The following is a 22,267-nucleotide window of genomic DNA, read 5'->3' on the forward strand; positions in this document are numbered from 1 at the left end:
ATGTTATTTAATTCTTTTTTTTTTTTTTTCCCAGTAATTTGGTGGTCTAATTGGGAGTTTGGTTTTATATTGTTGGATTGTGGTTTTTTAACTTATTTCGTGTGATTTAATTCTAATCATTGGTATCTAAGTTTCTATGATAGGAATGTAACCTTATATATGTTTATTTGTAAAGAAATTGTCCACCTGTTGTTGTTATATATAAAGGTTTTAAAAACTTTATTCAAGCTTATCGAAGGACAACTCTCATAAACCTATATTCAAGCCTATCGAAGGACAACTCTCATGAGGGGGTAAAACACTCTAATACTTTGCAGGAAATTCTCAAAGGTTCTGAGGATCTTATCTAATATCTAAAAGTACTCGGTGATTTAATCATCAATCAATTCAACTTTTTGCTCTGCTTCACTCACAAAGTACGAGATAAAATACCAATAGGCTAATGGCCTAACAGTATCAGACCCTTACTTTTTAAAGAAAGATTAAGGGTTTAAACCTCCATAAAAACATGTGTATGTGAATATTAAATGTGAAAAAAAAAAAAAAATTAGGAAATAAAATTCTTCTCTTTAATTAATTAAAATATCCTTGATGTTTACATGGGTAATTGAAATAAAACCCAACACATCTCACATCTCTTAAAAGAAGAGACGAGGGAGGTAGGTAGGCACACACCAATATTATAGACCATTACCTGAGGATATAATAATAATAATAATAATAATAATAAACACCAGATAATAGACAAAAATATCCTCGAAACAAATAGTGTAGGACATACTCTCCACATCTTGAGAGACACGAGAGAGAGGCCAATAGCTAGGACCACATGCAATTAATTCGATAAGATAAAACATAGAACAGCAACTTCAAATCGTTTTAATTCGCATTTTCCATTTTCTGGAAAGTTGCCTCTCGGTTTTTCTTTTCTTCTGAAATTTTTTCCACGAACCTACAAGTATTAGAAAAAAATCTATTATAAATAGAATTCTATATGAGAACATCATACATATATAATCATTAATTGATCGAAGGCGCGCGCGCGCGCACACACATATTTATATATAGTTGGTCTAGAAGTTGGAATTTAGAGAGATGAAATAAATTAAAGTGAGCATATTGACTGGTACGTACCCTCTGAGTGCCAACTTATTGGTGAACCAGTCACCTTTAATTTCTTCCTCTTTACCAGTATCCGGATTCACCCATGTAGCTGGTTTGCCCAGCAAATTTTCGCCAACTTTCTTAAGATTTTCCAGATTCTCTGGTGTAGCCAAATCCATAGAAGCTAAATCACCTTTTAGCTTGTCGTCCTGGTCATTCATTTAACAACAAAAATATATATTAAAGAATATGACCATTGAAATTCTTCATCTCTATACGTAGATACAACAGTACTGAAAAATAATTATTGAAATATTTTTGGAATAATGTATATACTCCATAAATTTCTTCTTCTTGTTTGTAATTAATGAAGGTACTATACTATACTATATCTATATATATATATTCTTACTTGGATCCTGAGGTAGTTATCTTTCCTCTGAAGAGAGTTAAAAATCACAAAATTGTGAAAATCTACCATAGCCGCACTTGCGTCAAAAAATATATCAGTAAACGCATTAGTGTTCAATATCCAGCCGATTTTTCCCCAACAATTAACCTCCTTAGCATTGAATTTATTCTTATTCAGTTTTTCGCCTGTCCCTATTGAGATCACAAGATAATTAGTGTAGTCCAAGGGTTCGATCTTTGGGAAATCTGGATTCTGCATGTGCACCTGTTCGGTCACCTCACTAATAGCAAGCAAAGCCTGCAGGAATATACATACATTTCTAAATAAATATGTATCAGTAGTAGTACTGCATGTATGTGCATATATATATATATATATATATATATATATATATGGACAATGCTTAGCTACTCACCCCTATATGGTTCAATAACAAAATAACACATCACCTTTAATAATAAAATAATTCACACATTTTTCTGTTTTTAGATGTGGATTATTTTATTTTTAAATGTGATGTGTTATTTTTTTATTGGACCATATAGGGGTGAGTAGCTTCACCTTACTTACCAGTGAGTAGTTAAGCATTATCCTATATATATATGGAGAATACTTAGCTACTCACTAGTGAGTAGGGTGAAGCTACTCACTCTTATGTAGTCTAATAACAAAATAACACATCACCTTTAATAATAAAATAATCCACACATTTCTTTACTTTTTCGGATCAACCATTGAATAAACAAACGTATATTGTGTTTTTAGGTGTGAATTATTTTATTATTATATGTGATATGTTATTTTATTATTGTACCAAATAGGGGTTAGTAGTTTTACCCTACTCTGAGTAGCTAAGTATTATCCTATATATATATAAAGATAATCTTAATTAATTACCGGGTTATTAGCGGCCACACCACCGTCGATGAGGTTAAATTGTTCCTCTATTTTATCAACTTCGACGGTAAATTCATGTGCAGGGAGATAAGTTGGCGCTGCTGAGGTGCCGATACATACATCTGCTAGTTTGGCATTCATCATCGCGATGTTATCCACCTAGATTGAGAATCAAACTAACATAGTTATTATCATACATTAATATGATTTATAATGATAAATACATTCTTTTCAAATATATATACATATATGACATATATATGTCAGTACCATAGTTATCAAAATCGCGATTTTGAATCGTAGAATGATTCAAAACTCAAAATCGAGTCAAATCGTAGCAAAATCGCTCAATTGGTAAAATCGGGGGTAGAATCGGTAGAATCGGGAGTAGAATCGTAGAATCGGAGGTAGAATCGTACAATTCTACACGATTCTACAAAATTAGTTGTTTGGGCCTTTATTTTTGGGCTTTTTTTTTATTTTTTGGTTGGTTTCTTCTGAGCTACAAAATAAAAGAGGCCTGACCCAAGTATAGTATACAAAGTTAAATATTTATTTTATAAAATATAAATTATTTTTCATTATTGGCAGAAAAAGAAATATATATATGTATATATATCAATTATTTTTACCATGCATGTCGATGTTCCCTAATATATTTTTGTGTTTAATTATAAAAAATTAAAATGATCAATTATATCTTAAGGATGCATACTCGTGACTAACACATTTAGGCAAATTTTGGTTTCATGATCAATATTTTCATTTGACTAAATTTTTTTTTTTTGAAGGCTTATCATATATATTAAAAATTAAAAATAATTTAAAAGCTTAAAAGACTTGCCGGATATGCCAGCCAAGGTATAATATTGTAGTCTAAATTGATAATATAATGAGATCGAGTTAACACGTGGTTCATTAATTTTGTTGTACTAACTCTTGATTAATTTCATGCTTGTGACTAATAAGGTCATGTACATCGTAACACTTGGATTGGTGGATAAAAATGTCTTTTTATTTCTTTAGTTTTCGAAAAGAAAAAAAAGAAAAAAGAAAAAGGAAATTGCATAGAGTTAAAAAAAAAAAAAAAAAAAATTACTTTTGATATGTAATTTTAGTTTCTAACTTTGGATATGGATGAGTTAAGATTTAAGATTTGTAAACTCATGTTATTTTGAACTGCATTCTCTTTTATTTATATTCAGAATTTGTAATATTGTTAGGATTTGAGATTTGCGAACTCATGGATATATAATATTGTGTGTTTTGGTCTCATTTTTGTTATATTTTACAGATTTTATTATTCAATAAGTTAGTTTCAATTGATTTTTCACAATTTGGTAGAATCTTACGATTTACGATCCGATTCTACGAAGCCCAAAACAATTCTGCGTAGAATCCCGATTTTAACAACCTTGGTCAGTACGCACTCTCATTGTCTCTGACCATAATACACTGTTGGTGGTGATTGTGGGGTGGTGACGGTGGTGTCAATGGTGGTTCATTTGCCAGAAATTCACCTAGATCGAAAATCAAACTAACATAGTACGCTGTAATTTTTTTCCCCCCGGGAAAGGTAATATATGTCTCAAATTCTCATTGAGTTGTTATGATCTGAAAATGTTTTGCTGGACTTTGCCCCAAAGTAAATCATTATACTTTAGGCCAAGTAGCTGTATTCCTTTTGTTTTTTCCAAAGGTAAGTAGTTACATTCCTTAACCAGAAGAATTTGTATTACTTGTTCACCAAGTTAGGAAGTCTATAAATAGAGATGGAGTTGGATATGTTGAGCCAGTAGAGAAGAAAAGAGAATGGAAGAGTGAGTAAGGAGAGAAGAGAAATGGGCACTCAATACCTTGAGCAATCTCTCAAGAGGTAGTGTGAGAGCATGGTTCGCTTCGGAACCCTTTTTGAAGGGTTCGATACCGTACACTTATTGGCCTAAGTAACTGCAAACCACGTGTGAGAGTGAACATTATACCGTAGAAATTTTTTCTTCACTTTAGGTATAGGCCGGGGATCATTTGGGATTAGAAATGTCAAACATGGACCCGTCCAAGTGTATAAACCGGTCATACTTGCTGGTTTTGGAAAGAGAGTTTGTGACTGGGAGAATTATATAGACCGGTTCAACTTTATCAGAGAGGACTAGAACGAGAGCTACATCAAGTTGGACCGTCCAATATGGAAAGTGCGAAAATTAGTTTCTTTTATTCTTTTGGACTCTTCAAAAGGTCTAGAGTTTTGGGCCAAGTTGGTTTATGAACCATAATCAGATTCTATGGTGTGTATGGTTGTTTTGTCTATACGATTACTTGTGTGTTTTACACCTGGACATCATTGTTTAGAGTTTCCACCACAATATTTTTATCCAGCAGAAATTATAACTATATATATATATATATTGTCTCAGTACTAACCTGAAATGAGCTAAAGATAGTGGGGTAGCGATTATTGATGTCGAAGGTTGGAATAACAACATTAGTCAATGTCTGGTTCAACTTTGTCGTCCCCATCCTTGTATATAGCAGGTGGTGAAGGCTTTTCCCATTGTATTTAGGATAACAACAATAAGAACGGAATTGTCTACCAGTATCAGCAATGCGACCACAACAACCACAGAAACAAGAACGCAATTTTCTACACATATCAGAAATGAAACCAAAGCAACCACAGCTTTCACAATTTAAAGAACAGCAACCACAACCACCATCACAGCAAGCTTGGCAACTGCGGTACCAAAACAAAAAAAAAAAAAAAAAAAAAAAAAGAAAAGAAAAGAAAAGAAAAGAAAGTAGAACATTGCAGTTAGTTACTTTTGCATCTTGAGAGTCCTAAAATTATCCATAAAACTGTATTATATATATATATATATATATATATAATGTTTTGTTTCAGTATTACTCAAGTCGAGCCTGAAGGCACCAACGGCTCTTTTGCTCCTGTGTGTGTGCATGTATATATATATATGTATATATTAATTATACATGAAGCGGATCAAATCTTCCTCTTTCTAAGCTATATAGTATAAATTTAGTGGACCAACTCTTTTTCTTTTATTCTTTTATTCTTTTATTTTTATTTGTTTCAGGAACAAATTACGCATATATACTAGAATTCTGTGAAATATAATAACTAAAACCATCAAGCATTATATATGCATATCCAATCTTCATTTTATGCTTACCCTTGGGGGAAAATATCAGGACCTTTTTCCATATAGAACTCCACTATTGTTTTCGCAGAAAAAAGAGGGCGTTGATTTTCATTTGGTGCAGTTAACATGGCAGTTATAAGACCACCTGTACTTGTTCCTGCAATCACATCAAAGTAATCCGCCAACCTTGCATCCTTACCATCCAGCTCCTAATTAAACATATATATATATATATATATATATATATATATATCACAATTTATTAATTTAATCCTCAAAATCATAATATATATGCTGATCATGTAAATTAGAATACAAATTACATGTGCATGAATTTGAAAATAAAGGCTCATATATATATAGCTTTATGGATATGACACGTACATTAGTATTTTTGAAGTATTACCTGAAATTGTTCCTCCATGTAGTGGAGGATTGTTGCAGGGATAATTCCTCTAATTCCTCCTCCATCAATGCTAAGAATTGTGATATATTTCCCATAAACCGGAGGTCTATTTGGCGGCATTTGGGATGTATATATATATATATAACACACACACACAATATGACAAATAAAACTTTACAGGCAAAGAGATCGAATATATAAGTAATTCTCAAGAGGAGTCGAATGAGTTGAAGCTGATAAAAGTTGTGGACTATATACATATATATAGAAGTTGATTGTTGAAAGATAATGAAGTCCAACAGAGAAAATGTGTTTAGAGATTTTTTGTGACGGGTGGAAAGGTGGTTTGGCGAGAAGACATTAGGCGGACGTATTTACTACTTTATTGGTGTCCACCCAATTATTAAAAAGCATTTCGTAGTCCAGTGATTAGGTTGCTCCTCCTCGTTGTTCTTAAAAACTCCATTCGAACCCTTCACGCCTATAACTTCTAATCAACATTCTTGTCCTGAATTTTATTGCATAGTAAAATATAATACAAAAATATGTACATACATGCATGAGTTGGACCAGAAATTTTCATTTTTGATACTAATATAAAATTAATTTTTTAAAAATAAAATAAAATAATTGTAACGATTTTTCATTTAGTAGACAACGTTGTCAATTATGGAATTTTTTTTTCTTTTTTTTTTTAAAATTCATAACAAATAATATATATACATGTAGAGAGAAATTCAATAAATTAGAGAAAACTATATATATTTTTGGATAATTAATTGATTTATGAAAAAGAAACAAGATACAAGCATAAAGGGGCAACCCACCAAACAAGGCCTAAGGGGGAAAACATGGTTGAAGAGAGAATAGGGTTTAACACAGGAAAAATGTTTTTAGGATGAACTCCGCACCTCTAGTGTCGTCTTCTTCACGTGACTGGGCGCACGCGGCACGTCCACAAGTTTTTTGTTGAACCCTCCTAGAAGGAGTGGGATCCAAAGCTAAGTTCATCATTCCAATTTCCACACGCAACACATTTGAGTGTCAGAGTAGTAATTTATGTGAGTAGGGGCGGTGAGTCCCACATGTCATGTAATAGACCCTATCACTCCTTTCATAAATGAAATTTGATAATTGACAAATTTGGCCCACAAATTATTATTATTATTATTATTTTTAATTATTCTTAATAAGAATGCTGTTGTAATAAAAAAAATTAATTAATTAGGTATTGAATTTCACAAAATAAATGCAGAAATAACATATTACGTAAATCAATTAAATCTTATTTGCTACTTGTAATACTATTTGTTTCCTATCAGAGGCACACACCACTTGTTCTTTTGGTTTTTTTGGGATTTTTTTTTTTTTTGGGCGCGGGGGGGGGGGGGGGGGGGGGGGGGGGCGGTGGGGAATTTACATACATATACATACATATTCTTAGACATACATACATATATATATAGAAAGAGTTCCGATGAAAATTTAAAATTTTGTTATTTTATTTTTTATATATATGGGGAGAGAGAGAGAGGGAGAGTTGTGATGAAATTTTAAAAACAAAATTAAGGGATTTTGAATTGCAATATCATGCCTGAATCTATATATACATATAGAGAGAGAGTAAGGATGAAATTTAGAAAATAAATTTAAGGAATTTTGAAATGCATTATCACAAGAAATTTGGCATGGGTGTTGTCTTTTCATCTATCTGTAAAACACTCAAATGTGTTGTGTGTGGAAATTGGAATGATGAACTTAGCTTTGGTCACCATCCTTGGGGCCTTACATTATCAGATACCACGCTTTATAAAAAGATGATGCAAAAGCTCTTCACTAACATCAACATGTAGTGGGTCACATAGCACTAGTGAAGTTGTGAGGAGTTGGCGCAACATCTAAGCATCACTCAATAAACTTATTATCAGTTGAATTTGAAATTTCTTAACATTAGAAATTTCTCAATAAACTTATTACAAGAGTTACAAAGAAGAATTTAAAAAATAAAAATAAAATAAAACTTAAAGCATAAACAAGTGACTGGAACTCGTTTTATTTTGTTTCTTTCATGTCCACGAACTTTGACTGTCGGAGCTTTCTTTCGTCAGAAAGTAATTTTGCAAACCTACAATATTTGAAAATTATTATTAGATTGTGTAGGGGATGATTATTACAAAGTTAGAATTAATATATATATAAATTAAAATAACAGCATATATATTCGTACTTTGTAAGTGCTTCCTTGTAAGTGCCACCATTTTCAATTGGTTCATAGCTACCAGTCTCCACATTCACCCGCGAAACTGTTTTAGTTAGCAAGTCTTCACCAACTTTCACAAGATTTTCCAAATTCTTCTCTGTAGACACATCAACAGAAGCTAAATCGCCGCTTAAAGTGTCAACCTGGTTTTGTATTAATTTAAGAACAAAAATCAATTAAGTCATTATCATTTAATTTAAAGCATTTAATAAAATAAATAAAATAAAAATTACTTGGATTCTGAGGTAGTTATCTACTGAATGAAGAGCTTCAGCAACCACACAAATGTGAAAATCAACCATATCTGCACTTCCTTGATTAAAAATATCTACCAACGGTGTAGATCCATTGTTGTATAACCACCCAACAAGTCCCCACTTGGACGCTTTTTTAACATTGTATTTATGTTCGGACTTGGGTGAGCCCGTCCCAATTGATATAATCAGAAAACGATCGTAGTCCATGGGCTTCATGGGAAAGAAATCTGGATTCTTCTTCAACAATTGTTTCGTCACCTCACTAACAGCAACCAAAGCCTGGATTGAATTATGACATTGCAACGTCAATACGATTTATTAGTTTCTGTTTTGATTCTCGAAGTCAATTCCAAATAATTAGAAAAAAAAAAAGAAAGGATTGACTTGTTTGGTTTACTTGTTTAAAACAGTTCCCTACAATAATAAGTCCGTTTTTTAATCAGGAAGTCGTTTTTAGAAACTTTGAACGAAATAAATTTCGTATAATTTTTTGTTTTTTAGATTAAAAAAAAAAAAAATTGTTTTATGAAAACTGAACCAAACAGATCGTTTATCAGAAATTTGTTTTTATAAAGCAATCTAAGTACCGGATTATTAGCAGCAACACCACCGTCAATGAGGTTAAATTCTTTCACATTCCCTTGTTGATCATGGTTTTCAAAAGAATAGGCAGGAAGATATGTTGGCGCTGCTGAGGTGCCGATGCATATATCTGATAATAAGGCATCTAAGATTGGAGCGTCTGTGACCTACTTACAGGAGTAGAGGAAAGTAGAATAGTTAGTACAGTTGGTCTTTGATGAAATTTTACTAGTTTTGCAAAAATTAACATGAAAAGAAAGTAAGAACATACAAATTTGTGTGGTTCACTCAAAATTATGAATTCTTCCAGAAAACCACCGAAATTTCACTATTAAAAAGAACAAATTACAAAACTCACAATGATTAACCACCGCCCTACTATGCTCAAGCATAGAATTAGGACTTACGTATTAAGTGTGAAAATATGTGCCAAAATACCCGCAAAATATTTGAAGTTGACTTGGCTAAATTAAGATAAAGTGTACACCACGCTTCCTATCAACTAGTAACCCAAATAAACCACCTAACAGCTTCTGATAAGTTTCATAGCTAATGCATGCTAGCTAATAGTCCATGCATGCAGTGGTTTGTCATTTGATTTTATATATTATAAGTAAACAAAAAATCATAAATAAAACAGAAATATATGTGTTGATTTTCTTTAAATTGTGTCTGCGAGAAATTATTACATGATTCGGAACTATTGATTCTGGTCAATCAACAAAAAATTAAATAAATTAAGCTTCTACAATTCTGACACATTTATTGATATATTAAGTGTTGATTAGTCCACCACCAAGTAATAATTTTTCGTTCGGTCACACTAAGTATGCGTGTGTGTGTGTGTGTGTGTGAGAGAGAGAGAGAAAGAGAACCTGGTATGAGCTGAATATGGTAGGCTGGAGATTCTTGATGTCAAACGTTGGAATAACAACACTAGTCAAGGTCTGGTGCAACCTTGTGCCCCCCAATATGCCCCTTAACAGCTTGTGAAGGTACTTCCCATCATATTTGGGTCCAACTAAAGCTTTTACTAGATTCATTACCGAAGCAAAAATTCCTCTGTGATCCAATAGAAAAAAGAATGTTTTAGATTTTTTTTTCCCTTGGAAGATAAGGAAATGACTTAGTTTCTATTGCATCAAACGGAGTAATTTTCCACAACAGCGATGCTGTTCAACCCAGATTCCAGAAATATTTTTGTTGCATGCATTGCTCAAACTGACGTGAATATATAATTAGGAAGTTTAGTACCATATTACATTAATTAATGTGCCATCACACTTTTCAATATCATAGTACCGTACCCGAGTTCTCCCAACGGTTAGATCATTCATCATATGGGTCTTACTGTTACATTCAATGACTAGGAGACATGGAGTACCGTATTCATGAGATAATTTAGAATTTTTCATCTTCAGTCTTGCCACTTTTCAAGTTACCTTAAATTTTGGCATCATCATAATTGATGGGAATGTTAATGTCAAGGGAAATTTAGCATGCACTAAAATTAATACTTCTGATTTGCATAGAATCAAAATTTCATGTCAGAGTTTCAGTTCGATCAATTTTACCTTGTTTGTCGGAAAATTTGAGGGCTTTGCTTAAGATAAAACGGCGTTATTTCATTGGCAGCGTATAGAGGTCGTTTATTTTCATTTGGTGCTGTTAACATGGCCGTAATGAGACCGCCTGTGCTTGTTCCCGAAATCACATCGAAGTAATCTGCTAGTCTTGCATCCTCACCATCGAGCTCCTAATCACCGCCAAATGTAGTCTTCCAAGTTAGAATCAAAACATAAAGCTATATTTATTAAGACTAATATGGTTTTGAACATAATTAAAGGATATATATTTATAATATGTACGTAGCTAGCTTTTCTTTGTATATAGAATTTTCATGGATGTAAGTACTTTGAATTGCTACGTACGTACCTGTAGTTGTGATTCCAAGTACGCGAGGATAACTCCGGGAATGATTCCTCTAATTCCTCCTCCATCAATGCTAAGAATTGTTATAAGATTCCCATAACACGGAGGTCTAATTTGTATGGATGATGTTGTTTTCTCCATTAATACGTACTTTAGCACGTTAATATATATATATATATATATATATATAGAATAATATATATATATATATATATATATATATATAGAATATGTAAAGTTTTCAAGAAGCACAGAGAGAATATGTAATATTTTTAAGAAGCTCAGAGAGAATATGCATGTAATGTTTTTAAGAAGATAGAGTCGAATGAGTCGAAGTTGATCACATCAGTAGTGTATATATATACATAAACTTTGTTGGAAGAAACAAATTTTAATCCATTCCATTGAAATAATAATAATAATAATGATAACTTTGAATGGATAAACGACCGCACTGCAATTTAGAATTTTTCTTGTATAAAAGTTTTTTGGTCACGAGATGATGGTACGTGATGCAAAACTAGCCACCCCCTAGCTTGTACATCACTACACACGCAATTAAATGAATAAATAAATATTTATCAACTCACATTAGAAGGAAAAAAAACAGTAATATCAACTTGCAGAGACTAGTAGTTGGCACAGTTCAGTTAAAAAAAAAAAAAAAAAGAAGAAGAAGAAAGAAAATAAGATCCCAGTCATATATTTCTTGTTAATAGAAGCCAACAACTCATCTAAATTAACCACACCCTCCTGTTGAACGTCAAAATGATCTTCTGAGTTTCAACTTTTCTTGTAAAAGATGGTATGATCTTATTAGTTGATAGATGTCGTGTATTACTTTCCACTATATTCTTGTTTATTTATACATTTATTGCTGTTAATGTTTATTATCTAATTAACTTGTGATAGAAGAGATCAAATAAAATATAGCCAACAATATTTCGGTTCTTTCATTTCAAGAAGAAGTCATCATGGCTTAATTTAACATAAATATAATGTTATTGCATATCTTAATTTCCTAGTTTTTCAATAAGGATCATTAATTAATTGGTCTACTGAAATCATAAAAATTATAGAATATTTTGATTACTATGTGTATTGATTAATCTATACATATTATAAACAAATTGAAAGATGTTTAGGCTTGCTATAAGAAGAGTCATTTGTCTCGTATCGGATTCGAATGGAAAAGTGATTAGGTATAAATGGATGGATATGCAATACTACTTAACATCTTGAGCTTTTAGGTAAATAGGTAAACGTCCACCTATTACAATTGATATCAGAGCCAGACCCAATCATTAATCCGGTGTCACGTCAAGCGCCCGGCAAAGGAAGGCATCCAGGTTTTTTAACCCCGAATAGGCAGGGTGATCCGACCGCAACGAGGGCGTTGCTTGGGTTCGGGAGGGGGAGAACGTAACAAGGATCATTTACCCAATATCAAATCCGGATGAAAAAGTGATTGGGATATAAATGGATGGATATGCAGCAGTACGCGGTAACTTAAATTTTTGAGTAAATGGACAAGCGCACGCCCGTACATTATACCTGCCCTGCATGTCTATCTCCTTCTCCTAGTGTAGGATCAACAAAACTTGTCAACATGAATCTAATTTTTCATATCTGCTTCACGAAACTAAGACGTTTTCACATGCTTAATGATCTTCACTACTATTCACAAATATTTTTTTTAGAAGAAAGAAAGATAAATTTTCCTCATATAGTGGACGAAGTCTAATTAATCCAGTGATATACGAGGAACAAGAAATCTGTAAGCAAAAAATGAAAGTAAAATAATTTCAGAAGAAAAAATTAAAATACTCTGAATGTAAGTAAGCCCTGCAAGAAACATATATATACTAAATGCAATTAAGTAATAGGATTATAGGAATATACTACACCAGATTAGTAAAGAAAAATTTACTTAAAGCATGTAGTCAACAAGGTCTTGAAATGGACTGATCTAAAACGAAATTAAGACTAAGTATGTACTTTGAATGATATGACACGTAGTGATCTTATGCATATTCTGATTTTTTAGAAGTTGAATTAATTAAAATTTTGTTTTGTCTAACTTGCAAGCCTCAACCATTTTTTATTTTTATTTCTGTTCTTCAACTTGACTCATCAATTTATATACAATTTGGTACTTGCACGGTAATACTTGATTATGTTAGGTTTTTCAAGCTTAGACTTTTTGTGTGTGTTTGTGTGTGTGTGTGAGAGAGAGAGAGAGAGAGGAATTCCAAAGTGGAGGGAGTTGACCAACCAAATCCAATATATCAAAAAAAAAAAAAAAAAAAGGTCCAATAAGTTTGTTGTGGAGAAAGATAAATGAAAAGAAAAGGGAGTGCTTTCTTTGCTATGTTCAATACTTAACACATGGGCCGGCCGTGGGCCTAGGCGGCCCAGGCTGTCGCCTAGGGCCTCCAAATTTTGGGGGCCTTAAAATTTGGCCCAACCAATATACTTATTAAGTTATTATTATAGGCATCAAAATTTGGCCCAAAAAAAAAAATACTGATACAGAAAGAAAAAGTGTTGGGCCCATAATAGAAATAAAACGTTTGGGTTTATGGGCCCAATTTTGTTCAGTTTGCTGTTTTAGCCACTGATTTTCTTTACCCTCAAGAAAAAAAAAATGAAAAAACGATCTTTGTTCTAGGGCTCCTGTCAGCAAAGATAACATTAGTTATAAAAGAAATGGAAAGAAAGAAAAAAAGAAGGGAATTATAATTTTAATCCATATTGTATTTGATTGATTAATGAAGGAAAAAAATAAAAATAAAAATAAAAATAATAATAATAATAATAATAATAATAATGATCATGTTTAAGAAAAGAATGGAAAAGAAAAGTATTTTAATAAATTTATTAATATACCTTTTTATATTTTAAAAAGATAAATTTATGGGCCTCAAAAATTATAGGCCCATGTATGATGGGCCGCCAAGAAAAATATATACTAATTTTAGGGCAAATAATTTCAGCCTCCCCAATCGCCTCCATCTCTATTCTCGTTCTCAACTCTGAAATTCTCTCTCTCTCTCTCTCTCTCTCTCTCTCTCTCTGCAACTACAAAATCTACAAGAATCAAAAGTTCAAAACCCATATATTTCAGTTTATCTATCTGTCTGCAAGAATCAAAAGTGCAAATCCCATTACCTATCAAAACCCATATCGGCATATCATCTCAGATTGTTCCAAAAATCAAAACCCATATCTTTCAGTTTCCGTCGCCCACTGTTCCAGTTCGGGTTCGCCTCAGCCGCTGTCTCTCAACTCTCAAGGTTTCCCCCTCTCTCTCTGCAACTGCTAACTTGTATTGTATGTATGGGTTTTGTTTTAATTTTTTTTCTAAATCAACCAATCAAGGTCTGTAATTCTTGTTTTGCAAACTAAATCCTAAAATCAAGTGTAATCTTTGATTTTGTGTAAGGTTAAATTTGGCATCAGAAATAATTCATCAACCCTAGCCTTCCCTTTCCTTCCATTTCCTCCCATTTTTTGGAGGATAAGAAAATTACTGTTCAAAGCTTGTGATATCCTTCCGAAACCTTCCCTTTCCTTTCCTTCCAACCATTTATGCCAAACACAAATTTTTAATCACCCATCACCTTTCCTTTCCTTTCCTCCCTTTTCCATTGCACCAAACTGACCAGAAGGCTCGAAGTCGAAGGATAAAGATTTGGGTTTAGGGTTTGGGAGATTAGCTTCAGTTTCATCCGGAGCAGCGCCGAAAATATTACAAATAACTCATCCAATTTATGGTACGGGGTTCCTTTTTGGCTTTTTCGAATCTGAAATTGATTTTTTTTTTTCTTTTTCTTGATTCCGTGTGTTTATGGAATCCTTTATCTCCCTTTTGATCAATTTGAATCTAATTGCATAGTTCTGGTTGATTATAGAATTTTGAAAATTTATGGGACGCTTGAAATAGGGATTTTCCCCTTACCTTAGAGGCTTAGAACAAAAAAGGCAGGGTAAATTGGATAATCAAGAATTCAATCTTCCGTACAGACTAAAACCTCCATTCTTTTTCTGATTATGAAGATCTCAGCCTTGCTAGGATTGCTATTTATATAATTATATGTCCAAGTATAAATGGTTGTGTTCCAAGTATATAGATATTATATATAGTACGATAAAATCATAAAAACAGTACTGATGAACAATAAGGAAAATTACCAAGGTTTTTTTTTTTTTTTTTTCCAAATATTTGCGGTCAATTATTGCTTATGTGATAAAAAAATAAAAAAAATTAAAGAGAATCAAAATGGAGAATCAGACTAAAACCTCCATTCTTTTTTCTGATTAATTAGGTTAAGGAAAATATGGGAAGAATCAAACATTGTTGATTTTAGTCAAACAATTATGAACCACTTTTTTTGCTTTGCATTGAGGTGATATCTATATTTTATTTCAGCAACCTAAATCAATTCATTGCATTGCATTGCATTGAGGTAATCTATATTTTATATCAGCAAAACAAATATTTTTTTATTTCTATAACTTCTATTTCTGTTTTTTTTTTTTTTTTTTTGTCAATTATGTCTACAAGAAAATTTGAATCTGGGCATGAAAAAAGGGAAAAAAAGAAAAAGAAAAAGTAGAATAATTATTAATTCTGTTCTCCTCCTAATCCTTTTTTTCTAACCCTTTGTGGATTGGAAAAGAGTAATGATTATTTTAAACCATTTTTTCCCACTAAAGTAAATGGTTTTTGTGTTGCAAGTTGGTTTATGGCAATCACGTGAAAACCAAACCAAATCCCTGTAAGACTGTCTGCATTTTATTTTACTTTGACTAGGTCATGGCTTAGTTATTAATTAATTAGGGTTTGAGCTTTATTTTTTTTTCTTATTTATTTTATAATAAGAATGATAATTTGGAATTCGAAAGTCGGACAACTTTGACTGATTTATACGAGGGAGGATTGATGTCATGATGACATTAACTCTCACTCAATTCGTCATATGTGTTCGACCGTCGACTTTCTCCTAGCTTAGAGATTACACTATTTCGAGCCATATAGCATCCGAAACATGTGTTTAGATTCCTGTTTGAAGATATTAGATGGGTTGTAATAAATGCTGTTGCTGTTATTGTTTGGTGCATAAATGTTGGAATTGTGGTGCATGAAGGTGGAGTTGAAAAAGTGAAATGGACAGGACAGAGAAAACAAGGAGAGAGAAGATTTGATGAGATAAAACAAATTGCATTTGGATTCTTATCCACATATTTACTAATAATCCACCCTTACCTTGATGGTATATGGTCATTGAATTTATCCTGCTGACAGTTTCTTGTCAAGGAAATTACTTGCTTTGATCACTTCTTTTTCTCTCAGGTTCTGACATATTTAACTTAATTGGTAGTCTTTACAAATGACATTGTAGATTTAGTGCCGTCCTTTATCTTACTAAAATTTATTTTATACCTGCAGAAAATGGAGGACGATGATTATGTCGAATACATCCCGGTGAACAAGCGTAGGGCTATTGAAGCGCAAAAAGTTCTCCAGCGCAAGGGGAAATCATCAGCATTTGAAGATGATACTGAGAAATTAAAATTAGCTGAAGCCAAACCCAGTTTGCTTATCAAGGCATCTCAGCTTAAGCGGGACCAACCAGAGATTAGTCCCACTGAACAAATAGTGCAACAAGAAAAGGAGATGATTGAACATTTGTCGGATCGTAAGACTTTGATGTCTGTTCGTGAACTTGCAAAAGGTATAACTTACACGGAGCCATTGTTAACAGGATGGAAACCACCATTACTAATTAGAAGGATGTCCAAGAAAGCCTGTGATGTCCTTCGGAAGCAGTGGCATATTATCGTGGATGGTGAAGATATACCCCCACCGATCAAGAATTTCAAGGATATGCGATTTCCAGAGCCAATTTTGAAGATGCTGAAAGCTAAGGGAATTGTACAACCAACACCCATTCAAGTGCAGGGACTTCCTGTTATTTTATCGGGAAGGGATATGATTGGCATTGCATTCACAGGTTCTGGCAAGACATTGGTTTTTGTGTTGCCACTTATCATGGTGGCACTGCAAGAAGAATTGATGATGCCTATTGTTCCCGGGGAAGGGCCATTTGGGTTGATAATTTGCCCATCGAGAGAGCTTGCTAGGCAGACCTATGACGTTGTGGAGGAGTTTCTGGCTCCCTTGAGGGAGCATGGTTATCCAGAATTGAGACCATTGCTTTGCATTGGGGGGGTTGATATGAGGTCGCAGTTGGAGGTCGTGAAGAAGGGTGTTCATATCGTTGTTGCTACCCCTGGGAGGTTGAAGGATATGCTTGCAAAAAAGAAGATGAGTCTTGATAATTGCAGGTGAGATCTCTTTACGTTGAATGGGCTTTATTTTTTCTTGCAGTTATGTTAACACACAAAATATGCTTTGAAAATTTACGTTAATTTTGTTTCACACCAAGTCTGGAGCCGTCTTTGCTTTTCTAATATTTTGTGTTCATCTTATTGATGGCACTATGACTAGTGTTTGTTGTTCCTTCTAGATGTTTTCATGGGGTCTCATGTAAAGAAAAAATTGTTTATTTGTACTAGAAGGTTTGAAATTTCCTTTATATTTCAGTGTTTCTAGAGATCCTGTTGGTTGTGTGAATAATATACATCAAGGATTTGTCAGTTTCTGTAGGGGGTCATTGCTTGGTGTAGTTTATAAACTCTAGCCCACAGATCTGAGGACTCAGTTTGATTCTCAAAGCAGACACCTTATGCAAAATAAATGATCAGATTTTGCTATGATCCGCTCCCTGCATTTTCATGGCCAGAAATTATACTGGGTGATGCACTTTAAGATTTTATCAGTTCCTTTTCATATTACAAGGGAGTTTAAGTATTTAACATCAAGGATAATAATCATACTCCAAAATTTATAGTCAGTTTTGGCTATAAAGCCAAAAGTAGTGAGGTTGTAAGGGAATGCCTGGTTAAATTAATCAGCTAAATAGTTTAGATTTCAACTAAGCGTAGAAGGAGAGAGCATTTATTTTATTGATTGATTGATTTATTTATTTTTTAATTATTATTAGAGATTGAAATAAATTTCTCACGAGAATCTGTAGTAGAATTGCTAATGTTAGTTTTCAATCCTCCTATACCATTTTGGAGTTTACTTTAGTACTACATTTGTTGGGACTTGGGACTAAATATAATTTTATTATGGAGGAGAGGTTAAATTATCCTTTAATTTTCAGCTTTCTTGCATATTTTTTTGTCAAGATTTTCTTTTTGCTGGCTTTTGTTGTACTTACAAGAGACTCTTGCCTTTATTATTGGTCGTTTGTAGAAGATAGGATAACCCCCTCTATATAATGGGAATTATGAACTTCATTAACTCTTCTTATACTATGAAGCTTAAAATCAACCTTTGCAAAACTAGAGAAATAGATGACAATACACTGGGCATCTGCTGAAAAACTTAAAATGGGGCTGAATAAGTTGTTATCTGCTGCACCAGAGATAGAAATTAAGAACTGCTCCAGATTATGTCTAGATGAATACTTTTCAAATCTCATCGAGCACAATCTGCATCTGGAAGTTGGATAAATCTCTTGTTGGACGGATAGTGCATATCTGAACTCATTTCAGAAGGCCCTGACATTTCTTTCCTTCTATATATGATAAACAAAAGAAGCGAGATAGGTAGTGCTTTGCGCAGCTTTTTGAACACCTTAAAAGGAATTTTAGCTTGTCTAGAATATATTTGGTATTATTATTTTTTAAATAACGTATGATGAAGAAGAAAGTTCTGGTTATTTGTTGATTTTTATTGGTGATTATGATGTTATGGCTGCTAGTCAAATGAATGAAGTATGGTAACATCATAAAATCGTTACACGTTACTGGGGAAAAACCACAAAAGCAACCAGTTGTCTGGTTGACATTCACCAAATGCCATCTTTATTTTAGAGGACAATCAACGAAGGACTTCTTAAAAATCACTTCATATTGAATGGTCTTCTCGTTTCGAGAAGCCCTGCCAAGCATTGTTGTAGTTTATTCTGCACTGTTTGAAATTTTCTTCCCCCTCCATGACTGAGGCCCTAGTGATAGAGAACCTGCTTGGTTTGCTTAGTTTAGTTGTCTGAGCGGCTGTAGTTTTCTTTCTGAAGTTTAGTCTTAGACTATAATTTATTTAGAAAGAGATTTTTTTTACAAATAACCAAAGAGATTTTTTTTTACAAATAACCAAGGGCCTCTTGATAGAATGGAATTACAATTTAATTCTCCAGAAAATTTGAACAATAAAATAAAATCCATTAGCATCTGCATGATTTTCAATTGGACCCTATTCATCCTAGTCTCATGAGTTGTAGAGTTATAGGCTGTGAGCCAACCCTTTGCCCATGTAATGTGACAGTTATTAGCATTTACAGAAGGCTTTTCTACAGTTTTCATATTACCATTTTGTTGAAAATGCTGGGTTATGTTCCTGATCAGAAAGTGAGTTTCACTTGCTCCTCCAACAGCTTCTGCATTGGCCCTTAATGCAACTTTCCCAGGGCTCAAGTACTTCTATAACCTTGCATAAACGATTTATGCATCTTCTCAATTTCATTTGCTCACGATGGGGACTTCTTGTTTTAAATCCGTCTTGCTCGTTTTCTTCTATATGCAGTTTTGTAGCTATTTACTTTTATCTCCTCTATTAGTTCCATCGTGAGCTACATCAAGTTAAGCTTTTAAGAATTCGGCTTAATGTCGTAATGGTTCAATTCCATACCCAATAGGACTAGTTTCTTGTGGGGTTCTTCTCACCATTTATTAACCCTTAGATGATTTGGTTCACATCCGATGTGGGACAAAGCACATCTACGCATCCATGAAAGCTACCCCTGGTCAGACCCTTGTGCCCTTAGAAGGGGGACCTACACCTTTGCGTGGGACCTATGCAATAGTTGCCGCAACCCGCGTTGTAGAACTCCCGTGTTGGCTTTGATACCAATTGCATAATGGGTTGATTCTACACTCAAGCACTTGAAACCTGTGAAATAGCTCAAGTGGCAGCAGCTTAAAGAAGTGGTTCCTCGTCAATGTCCAAAATAGTTTAATTTTCACTTTCCTCGCTGATCAAGCTCTGTTCCTTAACCAGCATACTTGGATCTTCACCTTTTCCTGCTAGTCCTGCATTCTCCTGACAAGCAGAAATCACAATCTTCTCTTTTATGGCACCACTATTTTCTTACTTGTCCTTCCCATGACTTGAGAGAACATCTTGATTGGGGTCTGATGATGACTTGTACCCATCATCACAACACAAAAGATGCACTATTTCTATTTTTTGATAAGTCATAAAAGGTGCACTATTTGATCCTTAGGATTCATTAAAGCAATCACAATTTTACTTGTGGTTTTATTTTACTTAAGAGAACCTTTTTACTTCTCTCTAGAGATTAAACCTCCAGGGATGGTTTTACTGAAGTAAAGAGGTTCTCTAAAACCATCCCTGGAGGTTTACTGTATACAATTTTACTTTAAAAAAAAGGTAGTTGAGGTTAGTATTTTTTCTTATTTCTATTATATATATTTAATTTAATGATTGCCAGTTTATGATGGAAGTTTGCAATGGGCTCTTGGATCTAGAGCTTTAATTTATTAGCCGGTGATTAACGAATGTTTTGAATCTAAAGTTTAATGTTTAATTTTGCACTTTATTACAAATTGCTAGATTGATATTTATACATGTTAGGAACTTTACTATCTTATTATGACACTTGAATTATTGTAATGGATGTTTTTAGTTACCAGTAGAGCAATTTGAAATCTAAAGAAAGACTGATCCTCAATCACAGTATGTGTTGTGATTTGCCTTCATGTTTTTGTAGCTATTACCTTCTACTTCCGTTTGCTTTGTATAAAGTTGCTTTGTATTTCAGTATTATGCATTTTCCAAACTTGTAGACATGTTCAATTTGAGGATAGGCCTGACAAACTTTTGTACTTCTTATACTTGTGCCATATTGTATTTACTTTCAAATTTGATCGTAACAGGTTTTTTTTTTTTTCTCTCTGTAGGTATTTGACATTAGATGAGGCAGACAGGTTGGTAGATCTGGGCTTTGAAGATGACATAAGAGAAGTCTTTGATCACTTCAAAGCTCAGAGACAAACTCTTCTATTTTCTGCTACCATGCCTACAAAGATTCAGAATTTTGCTAGAAGTGCGTTGGTTAAGCCTGTGACTGTCAACGTGGGAAGGGCTGGAGCTGCAAATCTCGATGTGATTCAAGAAGTTGAGTATGTGAAGCAGGAGGCAAAGATTGTTTATCTTCTCGAATGCTTGCAGAAGACCCCTCCTCCCGTGTTAATATTCTGTGAAAACAAAGCTGATGTGGATGACATTCACGAGTATCTTCTTCTGAAAGGAGTTGAAGCAGTGGCAATTCATGGAGGCAAGGATCAAGAAGAGAGAGAATATGCCATTTCGTCCTTCAAAGCAGGCAAGAAAGATGTATTGGTTGCAACAGATGTTGCCTCGAAGGGTTTGGATTTTCCTGACATTCAGCACGTTATTAATTACGATATGCCTGCTGAAATTGAGAACTATGTCCATAGGATTGGACGAACAGGAAGATGTGGGAAGACGGGAATAGCAACAACATTTATTAACAAAAATCAAAGTGAGACGACACTTCTCGATTTGAAGCACCTGTTGCAAGAAGCAAAACAGAGGATACCTCCAGTGCTGGCTGAGCTTAATGATCCAATGGAAGATGGGGAAGCAATTACAAATGCAAGTGGAGTGAAAGGTTGTGCATATTGTGGTGGGCTTGGCCATCGCATCCGCGATTGCCCCAAGTTGGAGCATCAGAAAAGTATGCAAATAGCTAGCTCTAGGAGGGATTATTTTGGTGGTGGGGGTTATAGAGGAGAAATCTGATATTTATTGCTTTTACCTATTTGAATGCAATAACACTCAGCACCAATCTGATATCCAGATTCTTTATGCTTGTAGATTGTATAAGTTACTGTACAAATTTGATGTTTGTTTGTTAATGGCACTAAATGGTATCGCGTCGTTGAACAGGTTGATGTTCAACGGCAGTTGTGAACTGAAATGTTGGTTTTATGCCTTGCCCTAGCTGAAATTTTGAAATTTTCTTTTGATATTCTGAAATCAAATGGAATCCATGGTTTAGAACATATTAATTTAAATTTAAAGCTCATTTTTCTCCAATTCCAATTTCTAAACGTAAAATTAGAGCTCCTGGAAGCCTC

At 33.6% G+C, this 22,267-nt stretch overlaps 3 protein-coding genes across 4 annotated transcripts; 1 reads left to right on the top strand and 2 right to left on the bottom strand.

Annotated features, from left to right (window-relative positions):
* Window positions 1-547: 547 nt before the first annotated feature.
* Window positions 548-6,389, bottom strand: LOC132281224 (patatin-like protein 2). Its single transcript, XM_059782945.1, has 7 exons — window positions 5,978-6,389; window positions 5,602-5,780; window positions 4,835-5,144; window positions 2,414-2,572; window positions 1,517-1,813; window positions 1,135-1,313; window positions 548-952 (listed from the first exon to the last, which is right to left on the bottom strand). The coding sequence occupies exons 1-7, from the start codon at window positions 6,095-6,097 to the stop codon at window positions 880-882; spliced, it is 1,317 nt and encodes a 438-aa protein (XP_059638928.1). The 5' UTR covers window positions 6,098-6,389; the 3' UTR covers window positions 548-879.
* Window positions 6,390-8,029: 1,640 nt separating this feature from the next.
* Window positions 8,030-11,158, bottom strand: LOC132282067 (patatin-like protein 1). Its single transcript, XM_059783698.1, has 7 exons — window positions 11,012-11,158; window positions 10,651-10,832; window positions 9,952-10,138; window positions 9,082-9,243; window positions 8,471-8,773; window positions 8,205-8,380; window positions 8,030-8,102 (listed from the first exon to the last, which is right to left on the bottom strand). Exons 1-7 carry the CDS (start codon window positions 11,147-11,149, stop codon window positions 8,030-8,032), a joined length of 1,221 nt encoding a protein of 406 aa, XP_059639681.1. The 5' UTR covers window positions 11,150-11,158.
* Window positions 11,159-13,998: 2,840 nt separating this feature from the next.
* Window positions 13,999-22,107, top strand: LOC132282557 (DEAD-box ATP-dependent RNA helicase 35). Of its 2 annotated transcripts, XM_059784281.1 has the most exons (4): window positions 14,184-14,304; window positions 14,454-14,784; window positions 16,461-17,359; window positions 21,065-22,107. In XM_059784281.1, exons 2-4 carry the CDS (start codon window positions 14,782-14,784, stop codon window positions 21,927-21,929), a joined length of 1,767 nt encoding a protein of 588 aa, XP_059640264.1. In that variant the 5' UTR covers window positions 14,184-14,304; window positions 14,454-14,781; the 3' UTR covers window positions 21,930-22,107. The 2 variants fall into 2 exon arrangements, with proteins under 2 accessions (XP_059640265.1, XP_059640264.1); XM_059784282.1 differs by lacking the exon at window positions 14,454-14,784 and having other exon boundaries at window positions 13,999-14,304.
* The last annotated feature ends 160 nt before the right edge of the window (window positions 22,108-22,267 follow it).

Source organism: Cornus florida, unplaced genomic scaffold (genome assembly GCF_030987335.1).
Source record: "Cornus florida cultivar Cherokee Brave unplaced genomic scaffold, ASM3098733v1 CherokeeBrave_3.0.0_Hap2_Chr11, whole genome shotgun sequence".
In the NCBI taxonomy this organism is placed as follows: Eukaryota; Viridiplantae; Streptophyta; class Magnoliopsida; order Cornales; family Cornaceae; genus Cornus; species Cornus florida.

Coding starts and splice junctions, on each gene's coding strand:
- LOC132281224 (XM_059782945.1), bottom strand. CDS start 6,097: ATGCCGCCAAATAGACCTCCGGTTTATGGGAAATATATCACAATTCTT. Junction 5,145..5,601: donor CCTGATATTTTCCCCCAAGG/GTAAGCATAAAA, acceptor TTGGTACCGCAG/TTGCCAAGCTTGCTGTGATG. Junction 953..1,134: donor AATAAGTTGGCACTCAGAGG/GTACGTACCAGT, acceptor TAATACTTGTAG/GTTCGTGGAAAAAATTTCAG.
- LOC132282067 (XM_059783698.1), bottom strand. CDS start 11,149: ATGGAGAAAACAACATCATCCATACAAATTAGACCTCCGTGTTATGGG. Junction 9,244..9,951: donor CCATATTCAGCTCATACCAG/GTTCTCTTTCTC, acceptor TCCTGTAAGTAG/GTCACAGACGCTCCAATCTT. Junction 8,774..9,081: donor GTGTTGCTGCTAATAATCCG/GTACTTAGATTG, acceptor AATTCAATCCAG/GCTTTGGTTGCTGTTAGTGA.
- LOC132282557 (XM_059784281.1), top strand. Junction 17,360..21,064: donor ATGAGTCTTGATAATTGCAG/GTGAGATCTCTT, acceptor TTCTCTCTGTAG/GTATTTGACATTAGATGAGG.